Source organism: Ochotona princeps, chromosome 1, assembly GCF_030435755.1.
Source record: "Ochotona princeps isolate mOchPri1 chromosome 1, mOchPri1.hap1, whole genome shotgun sequence".
Classification (NCBI taxonomy): domain Eukaryota; kingdom Metazoa; phylum Chordata; class Mammalia; order Lagomorpha; family Ochotonidae; genus Ochotona; species Ochotona princeps.
This window is the reverse complement of record NC_080832.1, coordinates 159,082,207-159,102,347: the sequence shown is the minus strand read 5'-3', so window position 1 is coordinate 159,102,347 and position 20,141 is coordinate 159,082,207. Positions and strand designations below refer to the sequence as shown.

At 51.7% G+C, this 20,141-nt stretch overlaps 1 protein-coding gene across 2 annotated transcripts; it reads right to left on the bottom strand.

Annotated features, from left to right (window-relative positions):
• Window positions 1-1,764: 1,764 nt before the first annotated feature.
• On the bottom strand, window positions 1,765-19,386 carry TFAP2A (transcription factor AP-2 alpha). Of its 2 annotated transcripts, none has more exons than XM_004596511.4 (7): window positions 19,336-19,386; window positions 14,205-14,639; window positions 11,110-11,161; window positions 9,110-9,341; window positions 7,183-7,301; window positions 5,116-5,257; window positions 1,765-3,413 (listed from the first exon to the last, which is right to left on the bottom strand). In XM_004596511.4, the coding sequence occupies exons 1-7, from the start codon at window positions 19,384-19,386 to the stop codon at window positions 3,125-3,127; spliced, it is 1,320 nt and encodes a 439-aa protein (XP_004596568.1). In that variant the 3' UTR covers window positions 1,765-3,124. The 2 variants fall into 2 exon arrangements, with proteins under 2 accessions (XP_004596568.1, XP_004596569.1); XM_004596512.4 differs by lacking the exon at window positions 19,336-19,386 and adding an exon at window positions 15,974-16,036.
• Window positions 19,387-20,141: the final 755 nt, after the last annotated feature.

Here is a 20,141-nt window from a genome sequence, read left to right as displayed (position 1 = left end):
CGTGATCCTCCAAATGTCTAAGGGACAGAATAAAAATAACTTAATTCCCTGCCTTTGGAAGTCATTGTTTACTGTGACCTTGTAGCGCTCAAACCCACTATTTCCTCTCTCTCTTTCTCAGGATGCAAGGATTATACCGGGTTCAGGCTTTCCAACATAACAAGCGTCTGTAAATCCAGATATGAATGAATGGTATTTAATAAGATTGTTTTCGTTTTAAAATGAGTATTTATGTGTCATTGGAGAAAGAGCAGCAATGGTTGGCTGTTTATGAATGCTGTGGTGCCCGAGGTTAGGGGTCCGCCACTGAATCCGAGCTGCAGCCAAGAAAAGCAGGCCTAACAGACAATGCTTCGTTTCACCTGCTCCAACGCTGGTGCATTTCATTTCTGTCAAGAGTATGTACAGTTAGGGCTCATTCGCCTCATTATTTTGTTGCAGCTACATTACAGTTAACCAGTCTCTCCAGGAAATAATAAATAACCGCTTTAAAAAAACAATTGCCGCGTTGCGTTCTGAGAATACACTTTCCATTTGAATTTTTTTTTTAACCCACCATTGTTATGAATTCTCCAGCTTTGGAAAATAGAATTTAGACTCCAGCAACTCTCATTCGTTTGTCAAGATTGATTTTGCACTGCCTTCAGTAAGGAGATTAGAAAGCCGGAGCTTGCAAGATGGACTCCCTGGAACGCTAGGCCTGCTCGGTCCTCTCCACGTCACAGCGCACCGGCCAATGTGCAGTCGCCGAGTCCGGCTACCTAGACACTTGCTCTCCGACCCTTCCCGAAAACCTTCCAGGGAAGCACCTTGTTTGTCTGGCCTCTTCACTTCCAAAGCCAAGAATTTCCCAATCACTTTACAAAAGCTCTGAATTCACCATCTTTGGGCACAGGAAGCAGTTCCCTCTTAGAGCTCAGCACACACAGGCCCACATGGAGGAAGGCCGAGGGAGGCCGGCTTCACAGCCCTCCCCGCCCCCACCTCAGAATGTTCTGGAAGGGCCTAGGAGGAGAGGGCTGGGCCTGCAGACAGGCCTTCAGGGGCCAGCTGCAAAGATTCCAGGACACAGCAGCTGCAGGAAAGTCGCCTCCAAAGGTCCCGGAGTCGGCGGCGCTCTGTCTCTCTGTTCCACATATTTCTCCTGCCACTATCCCTTTTCTCTTCCCCGAAACTCACAGGCACTTTCAGCTCCAGTCCAAGTCTCAGCCAGAGAGAAGCAGGGTGTTTCCTTTGTGCTAATGAACTAAGCCATTTAAATTTTAGTTATCCTGAGACAGATTCCATATTAAGGGGGGAGGGGGAGAGTCTTCTGGGGGTCTTCACCTCTCCATCCTCCTTGCCATCCTGAATGTTTATATTTTGGTTTCCAAAACACAAATGAAAACTTAAAGGAACAACATAAATAAAATTACACTTTATTTTTAATAGTAAAATTAATGTTTCTAGTCAGGAAAAGATAGTATGTCATTCCTTTAGCGGTACAAACCATTTTTTATCCAAAAGAATACATTGGGTTTTATTGTGTCATTTGTCTGGATACAGACTCGGTGGAATATCTAAATGATACCCTGCTCTGAACTCCAAGTTGAAAGTAAGTTTTTATTATACTTGAGGGAAACAATGGGTTCAGCTGCTTATTGCAAGGAGCAATTGGCAAGGGAGAGTTAAACTCAATTACTGTAACCATACTGAATAAAAAATACTGCCAAGAACAAAAATACGCCTGGGTAAAGACAGCCACTGAATAAAAAAAAATCGACATAAAGCGTATCAAATATTTATTTATCTGGGCAACAAAGGACTATGATACATTGACAGGCATGGAAACTACTGCCAGCACAACCCAGTACAATACAACTAGAACTGCTTCCAATATGGCCAGTGAAAAGACAGAATACCAGGTGGTCCCAAATGTCTGAAGTTCTTTGAATAAAAAGAGAGAGAGAGAGAGAGAAAGTCGCTAACCCTTGGTTTAAAGACAATATTCATTTATTGCTCAAGAGATGGTTTCCTGGGAGGACAGTGGACTAGACAAACTCTTCCTTTTCCTCCCCACCACGCTCAGAAGACTCATCGAGCCACTCCAGTTTAAAAATCGTTCTGGGGTCCAGTAGCATTTTTTTTTTGTTTGTTTACTTTCAGTTCAATGAAAAGCTAAATGTAACACTAATTATAAATAAAATTTTATTTGGCTTTTTAAAATTTGTTCAGCTGTTTCACTGTCACCTTTAACATGCTACAACAGGGCTAAATTCATGAATGCCAGAGGGAAAGGAAAAAAAAATTCCCCAAACCTTGGATTTCTAAATAAGTACCATGAACCACAATGAAGAACTAAAGGGAAGATTCCAAACCCACCAAACAAGAGGTAAACAGGATCACCAGATAAATTAAAAAAAAAAAAAAATGGCTTAAAACAGACTCACCATATTTACAATTCCCATTAAATTACACATAAATAAATATATACAGAATCATGAACACTGATTCCCTTATGGAACTGAATCTTGTGCCAGAGTTCCAGTTGGTCGCTTTACCTTGAGGGAAAACTTGTACAACTGAAGACATGACATGGAACTTCGTGTATTTGTGTTCAAGTTTATTCACAATACTGATAAAAATGTCATTATCCTTTTTGCCTTTTATTATTATTTTTAGTATGGCTACAATCTGAACTGGAGTATGGAAGGGAAGGTCGTGCTTCAGTCCCATGAAGCTCAGATAATTTTTTTTTTTTATTTTTATGTTCTTTTTTCTAGAAAAAAAGTTTGTTTTTTTTTTAATATTTTCGTTGCTGTTGCTGATATTAAAAAAAAAAGTTCATAAACTTGACAGAACTTTTCTTTGCTGGCTTCACGGCCTGTTCTGTTCTCTTAGGCTCCAGAAGAGGGCGGGGGTGGGGGAGGCTTGTGGGTGCTGAAGGGGTAAGTCGAGGCAGGGGGCCGAGTCGGCAGTGGCTGCCCACTCCTGACAGTGGAGCAGTCCCCGGGAGCCTGGGGGAGCCGGGGCGGCGGCGGTGGCGGTGATGGCGGTAGCAGCAGCAGCGGCAGTGAGGGTGGCTGGTCCCCAGCTGTCACCTGCCGGCGGGGGGTGGGGAGGGCAGAGGTGCGGCGGGCGGGGCTCACTTCCTGTGTTTCTCCTCTTTGTCGCTGCTTTTGGCGCTGCTGTCCGTGTGGCTGTTGGGGTTGTTACTGAGGTACATTTTGTCCATGGCCTTGAGGGCCTCGGTGAGATAGTTCTGCAGGGCCGTGACGGCGGCGCACACGGCGGGGCTGCCGAAGCCGTGCGAGATGAGGTTGAAGTGAGTTAAGCAGCTCTGGATGCCAGGCTCCAGGATGGGGTTGGGCCGGGAGTTCCCCAGGGGAGACCGGTCCTGGGCCAGCAGGTCGGTGAACTCTTTGCATATCTGTCTGCAACACCAGGGAAGCAGAGTGAGAGAGAGAGAGAGACAGAGACAGAGAGAGAGAGAGAGGTGAGGCTCTGCTTGGAGCAGCCCCAGCGGCCTGGCCACAGCTTGCCGCTACCTGGCTCCAGCAGCCACCTGACTTGAACCCAGGCTAGAGGCAGCCAGGTGTGGCCACATGGACGCCAGTCCCTGTGCATGCATGTCCACTAAGCCATCTCTGCTTGCTCAGAGGTGTGCCTTTCCCACCTCTCTCTCTCACACACACACACACTCCCCCATTCTCACTGTGTCAGGCTTCTGCCCCACTTCTCGCCTGACACCAAGCATCCCCGACAACAGGAAGACATCCCACATTGGAAGTTGAGGAAGGACAGGCCCAGGCAGCTGTGAGATCTCCCAGGAGCCGGAGCCCAGACCCTCCCCACAGCCCTCCCGGTAGTTCATGTCTCCCCACACTCTCTGAAGCTCCAGCCAGGCTGAATTCACACAGAAGGGCACAACTTTGAGATTGTTCAAATAGGCACCAAGTCTGTCCTGGGGATGATTTGGCCTTCAACAAGCCAAGGCATGGGGGCCCTCTCACTAGGAGGCAGTTCAAGGTGATTTGGGGAAAGAGGCGTTTCCATTTCCTATTTCTCCTTTCCCTTCTACCCCCTCGCCTAAGAATCAAAAAAAAAAAAAAAAAAAAAAAAAAATCACAAAACTCAGGAAGCCAAGAGCAGAGCAGTGGGAATCTCAGAAGGGGCTTTGCGCAGTCAGCCGGAAGGCCCCCACACCGCAGCAGCAGCCTGGGCCCTGCACCCACGGCTGGGCAGCAGCTTGGCCCAGGGCTGGGGGTGGGGAGGCACATTAGCCGCTTTCCTTCTCCAAGGCCAGCTCATATCCCCAGGCCAGAAACAGTGTCCCACCCAAGGCCTCTGCTTCTTGCCCTCCTGTGACATCGACTTGTGATAATTAAGGGCTTCCAAACAAGCCTTTTAATTTCCACAAAACATATCAAAACATTCATTTTCTTTTCACACACCACCTGGAGGGACCCATTCAGCCTGGGCTCCGTGAGAACAGAACTTGGGCCATTCAGAAACCTCCCTGACAGCTTCCCCTACCACCCACGCTAAAACTTGTGGGGTAGAGCTGTGGGGTGTGCGCGTGCATGTCTGTCTGTGTGCGTGTGTGTGTGTGTGTGTGTGTGTGTGTGACTTTTGAAGAGGAAAAACGAAGTGGCCTAAGGGATTAGGGTTAAACTCAGACAGCCCCTGCCTTGCACCTTTTGCAGGCCACAGCTTAATCTTTGCCCTTGGAGAACACGTTAGCAGGAGACAGGGGCTGATGGTATCACCCTTCTCAGGATTCCATGCTGGTCTCTGAAATGGCCCGGGGCCCCTGATCCACTTGGAGTTTCCAATGACTCCAAACTGCTACACTCCCCCACTTGTACATATTTCAGCAGAGAGACAGGAGGGGTGGGGGAGAGAGTGCGAGAGAGAGCGCCCAGAGATGGCAGGGCCTGGCACGCGCACCAGCATTTCCCCTTCAGCAGAGTCTGGTCTGGAGAACTGTGCTCCTGCGCGGGACTGAGCACGAGAGGCCGGTGAGCACAGAGGAGAAGGGGAGAGGAAGAAGAAGAGCAAAGCTGCTCCTGGGAGGCTCTGGACTCGGAGACCTGGAGACCCCGCCGCCCGCCCCCACCACGGGAAATGCCTTACTTGGTAGCCAGGAGCATGTTTTTTCTTGTCACTTGCTCATTGGGATCGGAATGTTGTCGGTTGAGAAATTCAGCTACTGCTTTGGCAGGAAATTCGGTTTCGCACACATACCCAAAGTCCCTGGCTAGGTGGACGGCTTCTCCTGGCAGGAGGCGAGAGAGGGGAGGTGAGGCCAACTGGAGGTAAGTCAGGATCATGACTTCCTCCCCACTCGCCGACTCCCTTATTTTCTTAACCCAGATGTTGACGGAAACACAAACAACCTGTTTTCTCATTTCAGGCCTTTTCTGAAGGCCCTGATGGGATGCATTTATCAGAAGGACATGGCCACGTGGCCCTAGGAGCCTGCCAGCATGATCTGAAATGTGAATCCCACGTACTAACCTTGCTGACAACCTCCCCCAACACATTCCTCTTTTAAAACATTTCTTGTGCTCCGACCTCACACCTATCAACACATTCATAAATGATATTCATAATTGCTCCTTGAGTTTTTCTGCAAGGGACCCACTACGGGTTTACATTAACTTGATCACTTATAATTATCTGTTCATCCAAACCGATTAACCAAAAGGATTTGAGAGGTCACTCCACTGAGTCTGTCTGTGTTGTTGATTTTCGAATCTTTGGTTTTAATTTCCTGAACCAGTTGGTTTTTACTGCAGGGCTTCCTGCCATTAGCTCCAGCTCCGGAAGAACGCATGCGCCAATTAGAGCATCAAAGCTCTCTCCGCAGAGCTTGCTTCCATAAAATGGAGCGGATCACAAACAATAACAGTTCAGAAACGGCCTCCCTGTCTCGGCGTTCGGCCCCCAAGCCCAGACCAGGCCTCCTGCTCCAGCCCAGGCCAATGCCACCAGGCTGTCTCTCGGTGCACAGCTCTCCAGGGACATGAATGGCATGGCTCCTCTAGGCACTGTTATTTTGAACATCCTGCTACTGTCATTGAGTTTCTGGCACAAAACAGTTGCTAAGGTTTCAGTCGCACTAATACCAACTTTTCTTCCATAACTACCAAACGGAATTCATAGGACTACTCTTCCAATTAAGAACTGCACAGAGAACCTGAATTCAATGGGAACAGACAGCTTCAGATTTGAGATGTAAATAAAACAAAAATGACTCCTTCACTATACATGCTATCCTTAAATCTGCTTGGCAACATAAATGTACCGCTCTCCCTCTTTTCTTTTTTGTCTCTATTAGCTGAAAACATTTACAATAAGGCACAAAGTAAAAAAAAAAAAAAAAAAAAAAAAAAAAAGACAGACCTACTTTTTCCAACACAGCAAAATATCAATTAGTCAATTAAGTATTCAAAAAATGTAACAGGCACCAGAAATGTGAATGGATACTGGTGATGGTTTCTATCCTAGAGCAAGCAGAGGCCACGGAGGGGTTTTTGGATGTGCTTGGGGAGTTAGGAAAGGTGTGTGTGTGTGTGAGTGTGTTTCTGTGCATGGATGTGTGTGTTCAAAATTGCCAAGAGGAACTTTTGGCCCTATTACATTCTTTCTTTTCTTTCCAGAGCCACACAAGCCAAGTCTGAAATTGGCCACTTTCCTTCCCCTCCAGGAGCGAAAGCACAATTACACAGGAGATAAGGGAGCCCACGGTCGGAAAACCAAAACCTGAAAAGCTTACAACCGTGAGCTTTCAGGATGGCCTTAAATCAGGATGCAGGTCAAAGATTCCCAAATTAATTCAGGAAGTAATGGTCACGGATTTCTCAAACGCAGATGTCAGAACAACTTCAGTGATTTACTGCCGAGCTCTTGAAAGGAGACAGGAACTTGGAAAATGTGCAGCTCTGAAATTCACACACTGCTTAGGTCAGTATCAGAAGAGGGAGCCGGGACTCAGAGGGAGGCGGCAAGCAGGGAGGAACAGTATACACTCCTAGGTCTGTTTTGGTGTCTAAGTTTCTCCTTCACTTCCAGCGAGATGCCCTGGAAAAAATGAGACTGCCCACCTGACACCAAATCGAAGCCAACATCTGGCCAACGAAATATCATCCGTTTTCCCAAAGGGCAGTTCCTCCCCAGCCAGCAGGTGGATTCGCTTACCCTCCACGAGTGACGTGAGCAGGGTCACGTTGGCTGCCTTACGTCTCCCTGCCGGCAGATTTAATCCTATTTTATCCAGTTTTTCTCTTAAAGATCTTCCTCCATTTTTCGACTTCGCCCTGTCAAACAAATACATGCAAGAAAAGGACTGAGAAAACATCTAGCTGTTCCCGTCCCACTGAAGTCATTTCCAAGTTTCCTCAAACGTGCTTTGAAAAAGTAGGAAGCGGGAGGGGTTAGGGGGGAATCCCAGAGCCTACAGAACTGTGTCTGAAAATGAAATAATGAAAAAAAGAAGTAGGAAGCACAGCCCCCGCACATTAACGGGGTGAGGATCTTGGAAGGAAGGGTACCCTGAAAGATCATAGGAAAGCAACAACGCCTGTTCAACTGGAGAGCAGCCCTCGTGTTTGTTGCTGACTGCAAAGGCTGTGGCAGCTAGGAAGGGTCTGCCTCCCCCAGATCCGGGTAGGAAGAGCCACAAGCGCGCGCACACACACACACACACACACACAGATGATCTCCAGGGTCTGACGTAGTCTGCAGTTCGCAGATGACTGTATATTTTTCCTGTTGCTACAATCACACAAACCCCAAAGGAGTCTTTAACTCTTCTTTGCAAGAACTGCTGTTAGGTTGTACGGAGTAACCAAAAGTTATCATCACTCCTGCGTTTCTTTGCTCGCGCTGGAGCCCCAGTGGGAAATGCATTTCACCAACTGTTTACATGCCATGTCACCAGCTTAACTGGAAACGTCAACGGCTGACAGCAGCCTGCAAAAAGTTCAACCGATTTCACAGACAATGGAGGCGGGCCTAAAGAGATGTCTAAATAGACTCCCATAATCAGAAAGTGGTTAAGATAAATTGTTTAAATAAAACAGCAAATTAATTAATTCCAGATTTGATTCCCTCCTCACGTGCTCCTTAATTGCGTGGATTAGATTATACTCCCCTAGGTAAACAGTCTCCAATCCTGGGGTGGGGGAAGGGACGGCAGAGCAGGGGGCAGAGATCTATGTCAAGGGGACGTTGCAAAGGCAAAACGGCACGCCGCCATCACGGATGCCAGAACCTTCCACAAAAAAACACCACCTCCCAGGCCCGGCTGAGGTACTCCCGCCAGAGCGCAACCTGAGGCCACACGCAGCTCAATAAATAAAGTCAAAACGACCAACTTCTCAGTTCTGGGCAAAGGAGGAGAAACACTCTCTCTGGGTCCAATTCCACACAAGCTCCACAGCTGGCCTTTTTGGGAAGCCCTGGGAGAAACCTGCTGGGAGGCAAGGGTGCCACCTCCATGACCTTTCCCAATGGTAGCCGGGAAATGGATCCCTCCCACCCCGCAGGGCCTGGACGCGGGCACCCTGGGTACCACTGCACGCGCGGCAGGATGCTGCCCGAGGCACCACGAGGGCTCCTGCACCGCGGACGCCTCTGGCCCCAAGCTGGGAGTTTTGGGGGTGGATGGCGGGACGGAGGTGAGAGGGACCGGGTGAGGGCCGTCGCCCTACGAAAACCACTAGTCTCTTCCTTTAGTTACAAGCCATTCTCCTAAAACCCTCAGGGGACAACCGTGGGAGACCCAAACAGCGAGCCACCCGAGGAAGTTTCCTCAGGCTCGCAAGACACACGCCAAGAGCAAAAAGGCGGGCGCAAAGCGCCCCGCGGCTGCGACGCCCGGCACTGAGCCCGCCGCAGCCGAGCTGCGCGTGCGCGCGGAGGAGGGGCCCCGAGCACCCCGCGAGCGCGCCGCTCGGCGGCGGCGGAGAGCGCAGGCGCGCGACGCTCCGCCCCGCCCACCTCGGGAAGGAAAGGGGCGGGGAGAAGGGAGGTGGGTGGGGCGCGGCGCGAGCGGCGTGGCCGCGGCCGCCGCAGCGCAGGCGCAGTGCGCTCCGCCCGCGCGCCCCGTCGCGGCGGGCCTCACCTCCGCAGCACCCCGCCCAGCAGCGACGCGTTGAGACACTCGGGCGGGGAGAGGCGCCGCTGCACTTCCGCCACCGTGACCTTGTACTTCGAGGTGGAGCTGAGGAGCGAGAGGCGACCCGGAACTGAACAGAAGACTTCGTTGGGGTTCACCACCCCGCCGAAGAGGTTGTCCTTGTTAATAGGGATGGCGGAGACGGCGTTGCTGTTGGATTTGGACAGGGACACGGGGCCTGCGGAGACAAGAAGGGGAGGCTGCGTGTGCGCGTCGAGGGGACGTCTCCTCCCCAAACCCTGCTTTGCTTCCCTTTCAGTTCTGGAAATCCGGAGCCCTTTCCCCTCGCCTTCCCTGCCCTCCCGGCCGCCGCCGACCGTGCGGCTTCAGACGGGAGTGGTGCCATAGTGACCCTTTGGGCCCCGAGCAAGGTGCAGGAGCAGCGGGGGGCCCCGTGCAGCAAGTGAAGTGCCCTTGGGGGTTTTTGTGAGGTTAGAGGGGCGGGGAACATGGCCTCCAGGACCTGCTTGTAGTTAAAATCAGGAGGCTTAGATGCCCAGAGCCCTTCGGTTAAGACAGCAGGCTGGCAACACCATATCCTATCCGTAAACAGATGGACCCGATTCTAGAAAGAATTTTTTTTTTTAAAGACCCTGCGTTTTTGCAGATACATTCCAGTCCTAGGAAGAAGGAGGATGAAGGACAGACAAGAGTGCTAGCAGCCCATGTCCTGTGGAGCTAACAGTTGCTTGCCCCTCTCCCTTTAAACACCTCCCATGGGAAGGAGTCGGCCTCCTGCAAAACCAGTAAAGGCTGCGTGCTGGGGCCCGCCATTGCTGGGGCGGGGGCGGAGGGATTGGAATTGAAGAGCAGTAGCAAGTTTCCGTAGTGTGTGAGCTGCCGCGTGGCATCTGCAGTTAACAATTCCACGTTGGAGTGCTGCAGCCTGCCTGGCAGAGCCTCGCAGCGCTCCTGGTGCGTTCTTTAATGGGGATAGCCTAGCTGGATGGGGAGGGGGGGGGCAGCAGGTTTTGGATAGATCACTTGTGACATTAATAGCTCTGGGGAGGCTAATAGAGACAATAGGAGTTAAACGAACTCTTGAGAGATTACTAATAAAAGAGCCAATTATCATGTCGACTTGGAAAGAGCATCTCTTAAGATTTATCCCTTGCTCATCTAATTTGATGTGACAGACTTCACAGATGCAAAAATGAAACTTTAAGCTAGCCACCAAAACTGATTGGGGTTAGAAATGAGAACAGTTTTATATAGCATCGTCCTCTGGTGGTACCTAGAACCATGAAATGTAACATTGCCACCATCACCAAAAAAAAAAAAAAAAAAAAAAGAAAAAAAAAAGCCGCTGTCAGCAGTCAACAGCATTTAATCCAGGGAAACTTTGTTTCTACTCACTAAGTAACAAATCCATGCAAATCACTGACACTTCTAACAGTTTCTGTTCCGAACAAACAAGCTGTTGATTCTGACATCTTCAACATGACCAAAAGCTATATGTTTGTTAACCCAATTCACAAAGTTTCAAAACTCTTTCACAGCCAACAGGAAACCAAGGAAGAAGAAAGTTGCCTCTTTGCCGAGTGTCTCTTCTTTTCTGACTGAATATTCATACGAAATTACACTGTCGTAGCATCATAACACCTTTGGCCTTCACACAATGGATTAACTACATGATTAACACCTAAACCGTTCCCAAATTGCAATTCAACCACCAGATCCCTGCTACTATTGCACCTCTCTGTTGGTCCAAATGCCATGAAACAAGAGGAACAGTCAAATGCTGGGTCAGAACAAAGCTAGTTTGTTGCCATTACCAAGATACTGAAAGCCGATCATTTAAGCACTGCTGTGCTGCGCCTATCTATTTGCTAATTCTGAGCCTTTAGGAAATCCTATTTGAAAAAAATAAATACAGCTCTGCAAGTTCTTTTAAATAGCGCTGTGCCTGTAAGGACACGCTTGGAATGCAGAAGGAAGTGGCTTACCTTTCTTAATTACAGTTTGATCTGGGATGTTAATACCCGGGTCTTCTGCGTGCTGCAACAAAAGGGCGCACATGGATGTAAGTGTATCATCAAAACAAAAGGAAATGAATATTCCCTGCAAGGTGGGGGGAGGGGAAGGTGCAGAACTGAAATTCCCTCTGCCATATAATGACATTTATATATAAACATCTCATCTTGGCTTATTGGAATTTGGGGCTTTGCAACTCAAGAGGTTTCACTGCACATCCAGGGCCAATTTCTCCTCCCTCCCACCCCCCCATACCCCCTTGCAAATAATCCATTTTGGGAGGGGATGGTGTGGGGGGTGGGGAATAAACTTTTCTTTGGAAATTAAAGTTTTGGAGCACCCAATCTTTCCTCCAGTCAGTTGAGCCTTTAGAAACGCACCTAGCTTTAGTCAGGCGCCTAAGAGGCTTTGGACCTTGGAGAGTCCAGTGTCTCAAGGCAGCAGAAGCCAGAGGAACACAATAGAAATGACAGGGGCGGGAGGACCAGGAGAGGGTGAACCACGGAGGCAGTGTAATAAACAGCAAGCGCGTTCACCTACGGAAAAGTAGAAATGCTTTTCTTCAAGAACATTCTATCACTGCCCAAACTGGATATGACAACAATATGAAAATGATCGAAAATGATCAAAAAGAAACACACAAAAAGCCCCCTGTGAGATCCCGGTGCCGTTTCCAGGACCAGGTTTGTTGCTGGCATGGATTTCTCTCTCTCTCTCTCTCTCTCTCTCTCTCTCTCTCTCTCTCTCTCTCTCTCTTTTTTTTTAACAGATGGATGGATATACATGTGTGTGCTAGAGTCAAAACGTGATTAGAAAGTAAAATGAAATCATGTTTTCTAATGCAGAAAGCTGACAGGCAATATAATGTCTGGCTGTGTTTACAAATTAGCACCAGGGCTGCTGAGATGGAGGATTCCGCAATCGTTACCAAACACAGGCATCACCATTTAAAAACCTATTACTTCCTTCTCTAGTCTTTGTCCAACAATAATACTGATTCGAGCATTTTCCATTCTGTCTTGGATTTATGCTCCTGTTAATTGTGCCTGATCGCAACGATTCCGGCTGGATGGCACTAAGTTCTTTTATTACAGGTTTTATTATACTCAATGCTCTCATTTGTAACTTGCCTAAAGTGCTTCTGGATTTAAGCATAATTAAATTGAGAAATGTTCAGAAATGACTACTGCAGTTCTTGTGTTTTAACTATATGGGGAAATATGATCCCTTTATGCATGTACCCTAAACCCATAAAGGAAATGCAGTGTGGTGTGGGGCTTTTATTTGTATTATTTCTAGGCCTTGTCCATACAGAGAAGACTGTTAAGTGGAAAACCCCACTGAGATATTAATGATTACATAATTTTCACCAACGGTTTGATTTTCTTAAATATTCAGCAGCCATTCTTTGGAAAGGTTAACTGTTGCTGCGATGGGAAAATTGAAAACAAACCCCATCGCTGACCCAAATTCCTTTGAAAGATTTTTTTTCTTCTTCAAAGGTAGGGGAGGGAAAGGCAAGAACAGCAGCTAGAATTCCTTGTTTTTAGTTGATTTGGTTTTTTTTTTTTTTTTTTTTGGTTACTTTCTCCTACTGAAGAGTTTCACCACAGTGACTGTTCAGGTGCTAGGAATTCATACCAGCCACTGGCAGTTCTGTGAAACAGGGCAGTTCTAACCCACGTCAATTCCAAAAGCAATGCAAATATTTGCAAAGAAAAGGATTCGGAGAGCTGCTTTGAGAAGGAAGCTGAAGAAGAGCATGATTTCCACTTGAAGTGCTCTTTTATAAGGTATCGCTCCTTTTACTCCAAAAACACACTACTAAGTACTACTTTCTAAAAACACACCCCCCCAGGCCAGTGCTCACTGCCCCCTATGCTGAATCAGGTACCTACTTTCAGTGGTCCGTGAGGTCGCTAAATATAACCAACAAATTTCAGTGGTTAACTGGATCAAATGAGTGATGTAATACATTTCCTATTTTCCTATGGAAGTTTTTTTAAAAAATGTCTTGAATCCACCAAGCAAGGAGGTAAGTTCATCTGACCAATTTCCTTACGATCTAATGCAGCAATCATTAAACTGTCAAGGGACATACTGCTGCAATATTTGATGCAGTAATTTGAAATAGCATTTTAGCAAAAATCACATCCAGATACATTTCCTCTGCAAAGAAAAGCAGCTTTAACAGAAGCCTTTACAGCTTTAATAAAATTATTCCGTTTCAGGAAGGTTGAGAGGAAACCATAAATGTACAGACTTGAAGCAGAGATGTTGGTTTAAAGTTGATTTCAGAAAGTATTTTCAAATTACCAAAAACCTGATTTGCACACTGCATAACAGTGCTAATGCCACACTTACTTAGAAGTCATTTTAAACTACATTTATTGATAACTGAATTAAGAACTCAAATAACATTATTACCCCACAGTCTGAAAACATTTAATTTAATACGGGGTGTGGCCGGGTCTGATAGGCGTCGGGAACCCAGCTAATGATTTAGGGGATCACCACTTAGCACCCCTAGGAAGACAAGTCTGTATTTGAATGCTCATCAGCTAGGATTAGCTACTTTTTCTTTAATCTGGATAGGGAATGCAGTGCAACTCCGAAGGTTGCCCCAGAGCTGATACAATCCGAATAGAATCATCTTCGGAGAATATCTTCCATGGTTGTTTTTGCAACGTGAAAAGAAGTTCTTGGGGTTTCTATTCAAGGTCAGGCCAGGGACCCCACGCCTCACCGGTGGTGTTAAACCCTTCCTGCAGCTTGGGGATTCCAGAGGGGAAGACGTTGTGAACGGTGACACTCCCCTGATTTATCCCTTGAGCTGCTGCGAGAATGGGAAGGTAGGCATTGTTCGAAGGAGCCCCAGGAACCATTGTTCTGGGGGGCGGTGGAAATCACTACTTGCTGTTTTTTTTTAAATACGTATTATTGTTGCTACGATTTCATTCGATCAAAAGACCCCTCTCCTACTCCCGTATCCCCCCCTTCAATAAAATAAACGGTTTCATGGTAAGGGAACTGTCTCCCCAACCCTCCGTCCCGCGCGGCCTCTTACCGGGACGTCTTCGATGGCGTGAGGTAAGGAGTGGATCGGGATGTCTCCGAGTCCTGAGCCGAGCCCGTGCGGGCCGTGCAGGAGGTCTTCGTGCCGCCGGTAGTCCCTGCGCGGATCCAGGCCCGACAGCTGGTGGGGCAGCCCCCGGTGCGTGTGCAGGAGCCCAGACTCCTGGCTTTGCCTCTGGCCGGGCCAGCCCGGGGGCTGCGGCTGCGGCTGAGCGTGTAGGGGGTTGAGGCTGTAGGGGTCGTTGACGTGGGAGTAAGGATCCTGGGACTGGGGGTAGATAGGCTGGTAGGGCGGGGGGAAGTAAGGGGGCTGGAAGTCAGCATTTGGGGTGTGGGACAGCGGCGGGGCGCTCGTGTAGGGAGATTGACCTACAGTGCCCAGTTGGGGCAACCGTGCAGTTCCGTTGCTGGTGCCGTCGTGACGGTCCTGGAAGAGAGGAGGGCACAGAACAGGAGGTGAGACCAGGAGAGCGGAGAACAGGGGCTCGGGCTGGACGCGCCAAACCTATCCGGCCCAGACCGTGCCACAGCCTGACGGTGCCGCAGGCCGCCTGCCGGGGTTGTGGGGGTGGGTGGGGAGTGCAAAGAAAAAAAAAGAAGAAGAAGAAAACTCAGCCCTGTACAGTGCAATTGTAAAATCACCTCTCACCCGAAGTGAAGCAGGCCCTGTCCAAAGGAAAGAAAAAAAAAACCCGTAGACTAGTGAGAATTGCATAAATACGGTTAAGGTCTGCCCTAGAGACGCTCCCGGGTGCGTTTCTTTCCAAGGGGGAAAAGAGAGAGAAAAGGGGCCTCCGGCAATAACGCCGCGTGCAGTGGCAGCGTGAAGCACACACACACCCCCAAGCAAAATTAAGGATTCGCTCCTGACCGCGTCAGGCAGAAGCGGCCTTCCCTCGGCCCTCGGGATCTAAACCTGCCTGCCACTACCCACGGCCTTGTTTACCCCCTTCCGTTCCTTCGGAGGGGAGGGAGGGGGCGACATCGTCAACCTTCAAAGACTATAGCCATTTCAGGACGACTTAAATAGAAACATATTTCGCAGAGGGGCAGTAAGGCAAGCACGCGTTTAAATGACCAGCTCAAGGGGGGCTTTTCAACGGCAAGGTCGGGAGGGCTGCGTTTTCCGCTTCCTGATGAATGAGAACAGAGAGACGTGCAGCCAGAAACGCAGGACCTTACTGAGTGTAAAAGAACCAGCAGCTGCCCCACCACCATAGCCCCAAAGGGTAAAAGGAACGCCGAACTTTTTTTTTTTTTTTCTTTTCTTTTGGTTCCTCGACTACATTTCGCTTGCAAAAACTAGCCAAGAGTTGAGTCCGGGAGAATGCCGGCACGCTCCAAGGTTCAGCCTCATGCCCCCGGGGTCGGGTGGGGAGTGTGGGGGGCAAGATGGAGGTTCACCGGGCTGCGCGTTTTCTCTTGCAGACCCATTAAGCCTCAAATGCTGAGAACATTTGGGAGCAAAGTGAAGTATCAAGAGGAACGTGCCGGGAAACGCGCCTCGAACAGGCGGCAGCCTCGGCGGCGGCCGGGTAGGTCTGCGCGCGCGGAGAAGGCGAGCCGGGGCGCGGGTGGGAGGCAGTGCATTGGATTTCGGGGGAGGAGGTTGGGAAAAAGCTAGAGAAAGGAGGAAAGGGGGACGAAATGCACAAAGAAATGGGGTGGGGTGGGAAAGGTGTCCTGCAGGAAACCTGGGCGTGCCACCCGAAGTCTCCAGAAAGGAAGGCTGGGGGTTTGGAGGGGACGGGTGGGACTCACCATAGCTGAAAAACTGTGAACTAACATCTGCGAAGAGTCTGGGGTAACGAGTCAGGGTGGAAAAAGAAAAAAAGAAAAAAAACCCACCAAGCAAGCCTGGCGCGCCCGGCAGCCCCGGCCGCCGCCCCACACAAAAGGCTCCGGGAGCCCCGCGCCGCCCAGGACTTGCAGTCACGGCGCCGCCGCCGCCCCGAGCTCGGGAGCCGCGCTCGGGTCCATCCGAACTGGAACCACCGATTCGCCCGGCGCCTTCAGCTGGTCCACCCCGCGGTCTCTATCTGGCCGCGCTCAGTTAGGTTGCAAAGTTCTTTTTAAAAAATGTTGTTTAAATAAAAAAGCAAAAAAAAAATTTTTTTAAGCCCAAAAAAGGGAAAGAAAACTGTGAGTGTGTGCGTGCGTGCGTGTTCCTGAATCCGTGTCTCTCCCTTTTTTCTCAGCGGCGGCTTCGCTCGAGCTTCTAATAACCGCGCCGGGCAGCGTTCCTGAAGTCTCCTAATAGCAGATATTCATGACTATTAATATTACACGAATACTTAATAAGGGAAGAATGCCTGGAAATCGAGCGTGAAGCGGAGAGGCAACTCGCGCCGGAGCCGGCTCTCAATGCAGTCCATTGACGGGCGCCTCAGTGTAGCAAATCGGAGGTGGGGAGAGGGAGCGCGAGAGACAAAAAGCCGGCGAGAGAGCGAGCGGGCGAGCGCGCGGGGGGCCGCGGCACGGCGTCTGGCGAATCACAAGGAAGGGGCAACATTTTAAAAGGTTGCAGGGCATGCAAAAGTGAAAGAGAAAGAGGGAGCGAGGGCGGCCGAGGCAGGAGCGCGCCGAGAGGGAGCAATGTGTCTGCGTGCGTGTGTGAGAAAGAAAGTGTGGGCGAGGGCGAGGAGCCCGGAGTGGGGAGACTGGAGGGAGGGAAGGAGGAAGAGCCCGCGAGGAGGAAGGGAGGGAAAGAGGGAGGGCGGGAGGGAGAGAGGGAGGAGGAGGAGGAGGGGACGGAGCGGAGCGCACGGGGGGGAGGGGGAGGCCGCGGAGAGGGGGAGGGGGGGAGGAAGCGAGCGAGGACAGTCAGACCTAAAGGCTGGGGCAGACCTCGGGGTGCAGCGCGGAGCGGGCTGGAGCGGCCGGGGAGCGCTGCCCGGCGTCCGTCGGGCTCTGGGCGCGCGGGATGCTGCCCGGCCGGCTCTGGCCGCGGACTCCTCTGCTCCGCACCCGGGCCTGGGACTCAGGACTCCGCTGGCCGCTGCCGCGCGGCTGCTCCATCAACCCGGCGCTCCGGCCCAGGACCGACCCGCCAGCCCCGACCGGCCCTTTTCCTCCTCCTCCTCCTCCTCGTCCTCCTGGAGCTTCCCTCGGACACCAGGGCCGGGCGCTCCGCGGCCCTCTGCCGCCGCGCCCTACGGCTCCCCAGGACCGAAGCTGCGAGGTGCCGTGGGCCCCGGGGCGCGCACGGAGACGCCGCTGGCACGGGCTCCCGGCTCCCCGGCCCAAACCCGTCCGACTGGCTGGGCCACTCCCGCCCGACGCCCCCCAACCCCCGCCCGGATGACAAGGCTTGCTCCGCCGGCGCCCGCCGGGGCTGTCAGGACAAGCGGGCCCTCGCCTCGTGCGTGTACCTGCAGGGCCGGGCAGAAGCCGACGGCCTCGAGCCGGCTGCGAAACCCCGCTCCAGCGCTCGCCAGCTGCCGCCAAAGTTGTGGGAACAGATTTGGCTGGCTCTCGTTTCTCTAGTCTAGATTTCTCCCAACTACCACCCTCTTTTTTTTTTTTTCTTTTCTTTTCTCCTACCCTTACAAGTTTACACGCGCCTTCACAAGGTCCCTCTTGGGGTGCAAGTTCGCCTCCCGCACCCGTCCCTTCAGCACTTGGAGCCGAGCTGAGGTTCACACACCCCGCCCGCCCAGGGCGCCGGCACCCGGGGCCCGGCTTCAGGGCCTCGACAACGTGGCCCAGACCCGAGCCAAGTGAACCAGGACGCCAAGGGGTCTTTCATTCCAACCTGCTCCCAAAGCCTCGCACCCCCCACCCCAGTCCCGAAACACAAAGCGACGGGTCGGACCTGGAGTCCCTGCGCCTTTTCCTGCTTACGTCAGGAACCCCCCACAAAGTGTCCAGTAGCCGGCGCCCCATCCACCCTTAGAAGGGAGCGGGAGGCCAAAGAGGGAGAGTGGAGGGCTTGAAAGGAGAAAAGAAAACGAAGTAACCGGCGCGCGGCACACAGCTTCCCGTAAACGCAGTGTCTGGTTTCAAGTGAAGATGGGTCCCCTACAGCGGCGCCCCCGACTCAGACCCCCTGTGCTTGGCACTCCCAGTTGAGAGAGACAGAGAGAGAGAGAGAGAGAGAGAGAGAGAGAGAGAGAGAGAGAGAGAGAGAAAGTAACCAAATTCGTAACTGCCAGCTCTTTACTTAAATAATCTGGGGCCTCCCGCTCCCAACCGCGCGCGGATTGTAAAGGGAAGCTGAAGCCGGCTCCCAGCGCTTCGGTGGGTGGTTGGCTCTCTCCGAGGGCCCTCCCCAAGAAGTTGAGGTCTGGGGATCCTAGGTTTTCAAAGGGGTTCCGGAGCTGAGCGCCCTGCCTGCCGGCCGAGTTCCCGGCGCCAGAGGAGGTGGCGGTGGGCAGCCATACCGAGATTCCCACGGTCGCGCTGGCGCGATGGAAAGGGGTGTAGGGGCCGGTGCTCGGGGTGGGGGGGCGGGGACCCCGCGGTCAAGCAAGGCTCCCCGCAGCGCGTTCTTTCTCCCCCCCCACCCCGCCCCCAGGGCGGCACAAGCCCTACTCAGAACTTCTTGGAACACAGGAGGTCCGGTGCGAAACCCGGGCAGCCGGGATGAGTGTTCCCAAGTTGAACCCGCTGGCAGCTCATAGTGAAATATAAGGGGCCACCTCCAAAGCCGAGGCGAGGGCCTCTGTAGAAAAGGGGGAGGGGTGGAAGAAAGGAAAGAGGAGGTCTAAAAGAAGGAATATTAAAGATCAAAGAGGGAGCTGGAGGGAAACAGGGTTTTGCCCTCGCCTCTCTTCCTAGTGACTCGGCCCCTAGAGTCGCTCTGGCGAGACAGGCGCGTGCACAGTTGCGTGCAATTGCTTTAAAAAAAAAAAAACTTGTCTCTTCGCCCACTCTTTCGGCATAGTCAAAACTGATCACACACCAAAAGCGGGGTAAAGTGGGACACGGGGCTTCGAAGGAAGGAGACGAAAGGGAATGCTCCCCTCCGCGTGCGCCCCTACGTTCTTCGAGCGAATCCGAGGGGCGGGCGCTGCGCTGGGGAAAGTTTGTCCCACCCGCGTTTCGCTGCTGGCTCCGGCGACAGGAGAGTCAAGCTCCGAGCCTGTGGTCGCTAGCAATGACTGAGCCGGCGCCGCGCTTACCTCACAGTCTTCGTACTTGATATTATCCGTCAGTTTCCAAAGCATTTTCATGGATCGGCGTGAATGGATTTGCCCCTCTCCGCCTCGCAGCCAAGTGGAGCTACTCTCTGGGTAAGCGCAAAGTGCCGGCTGCCGCCGTAAGCGCAGGAGGAGGAGGAGGGCAAGGAGGAGGAGGAGGAGGAGGGCGAGGAGGAGGAGGAGGGCGAGGAGGAGGAGGAGGAGGAGAGAAGGGAAGGAGCTCCTGTGTGCGCTCGGAGATCTCCCTCTAATGGTAGAAACTTTTCCCTTTTCCAGCGCTTTACCAACAGTCTAATCGCCTCATTAGCATATCAACAATAGTCCAATTGCTCGCCAGTACCACGGTCCGCCGCCGGCTGCTCCGACCCAGGTATAAAAGGCTTCTCCTGGCCCGGAACTCGCTCCCCAGGGCGCACACCTGCCGCCTGGGCGAAACCTGCGAGCGTCACCTCAGTCCCCTACTCCCAGCGCACCCTCCACCCCCGTTCCAGCCTTCTGTCGCCCCACTCCGCTCGCCCACTTCTGGCTTGCTCCTAGACCGAGCTGCCTCCGGTAAAACTCAGCTGTTTGCCAGGTCCCAGCGGAGGCACCGGGGGCTGGCTAGTAGCTCTTTCCTCGCAACTCCCCCCCCCCCCCCCGCCACCTCTCCCGGAGCTGCCCTTTCGGCCCCGTCCAATTTCATTAGAAATCATTATCCCTTTCGCAATTAAACATAACCAGCAAACCAAGACCGGAGAAAGCACTCCAGGATTTCTTTTTTTTTTTTCCTCTACCAGAGAGGTCGCCTC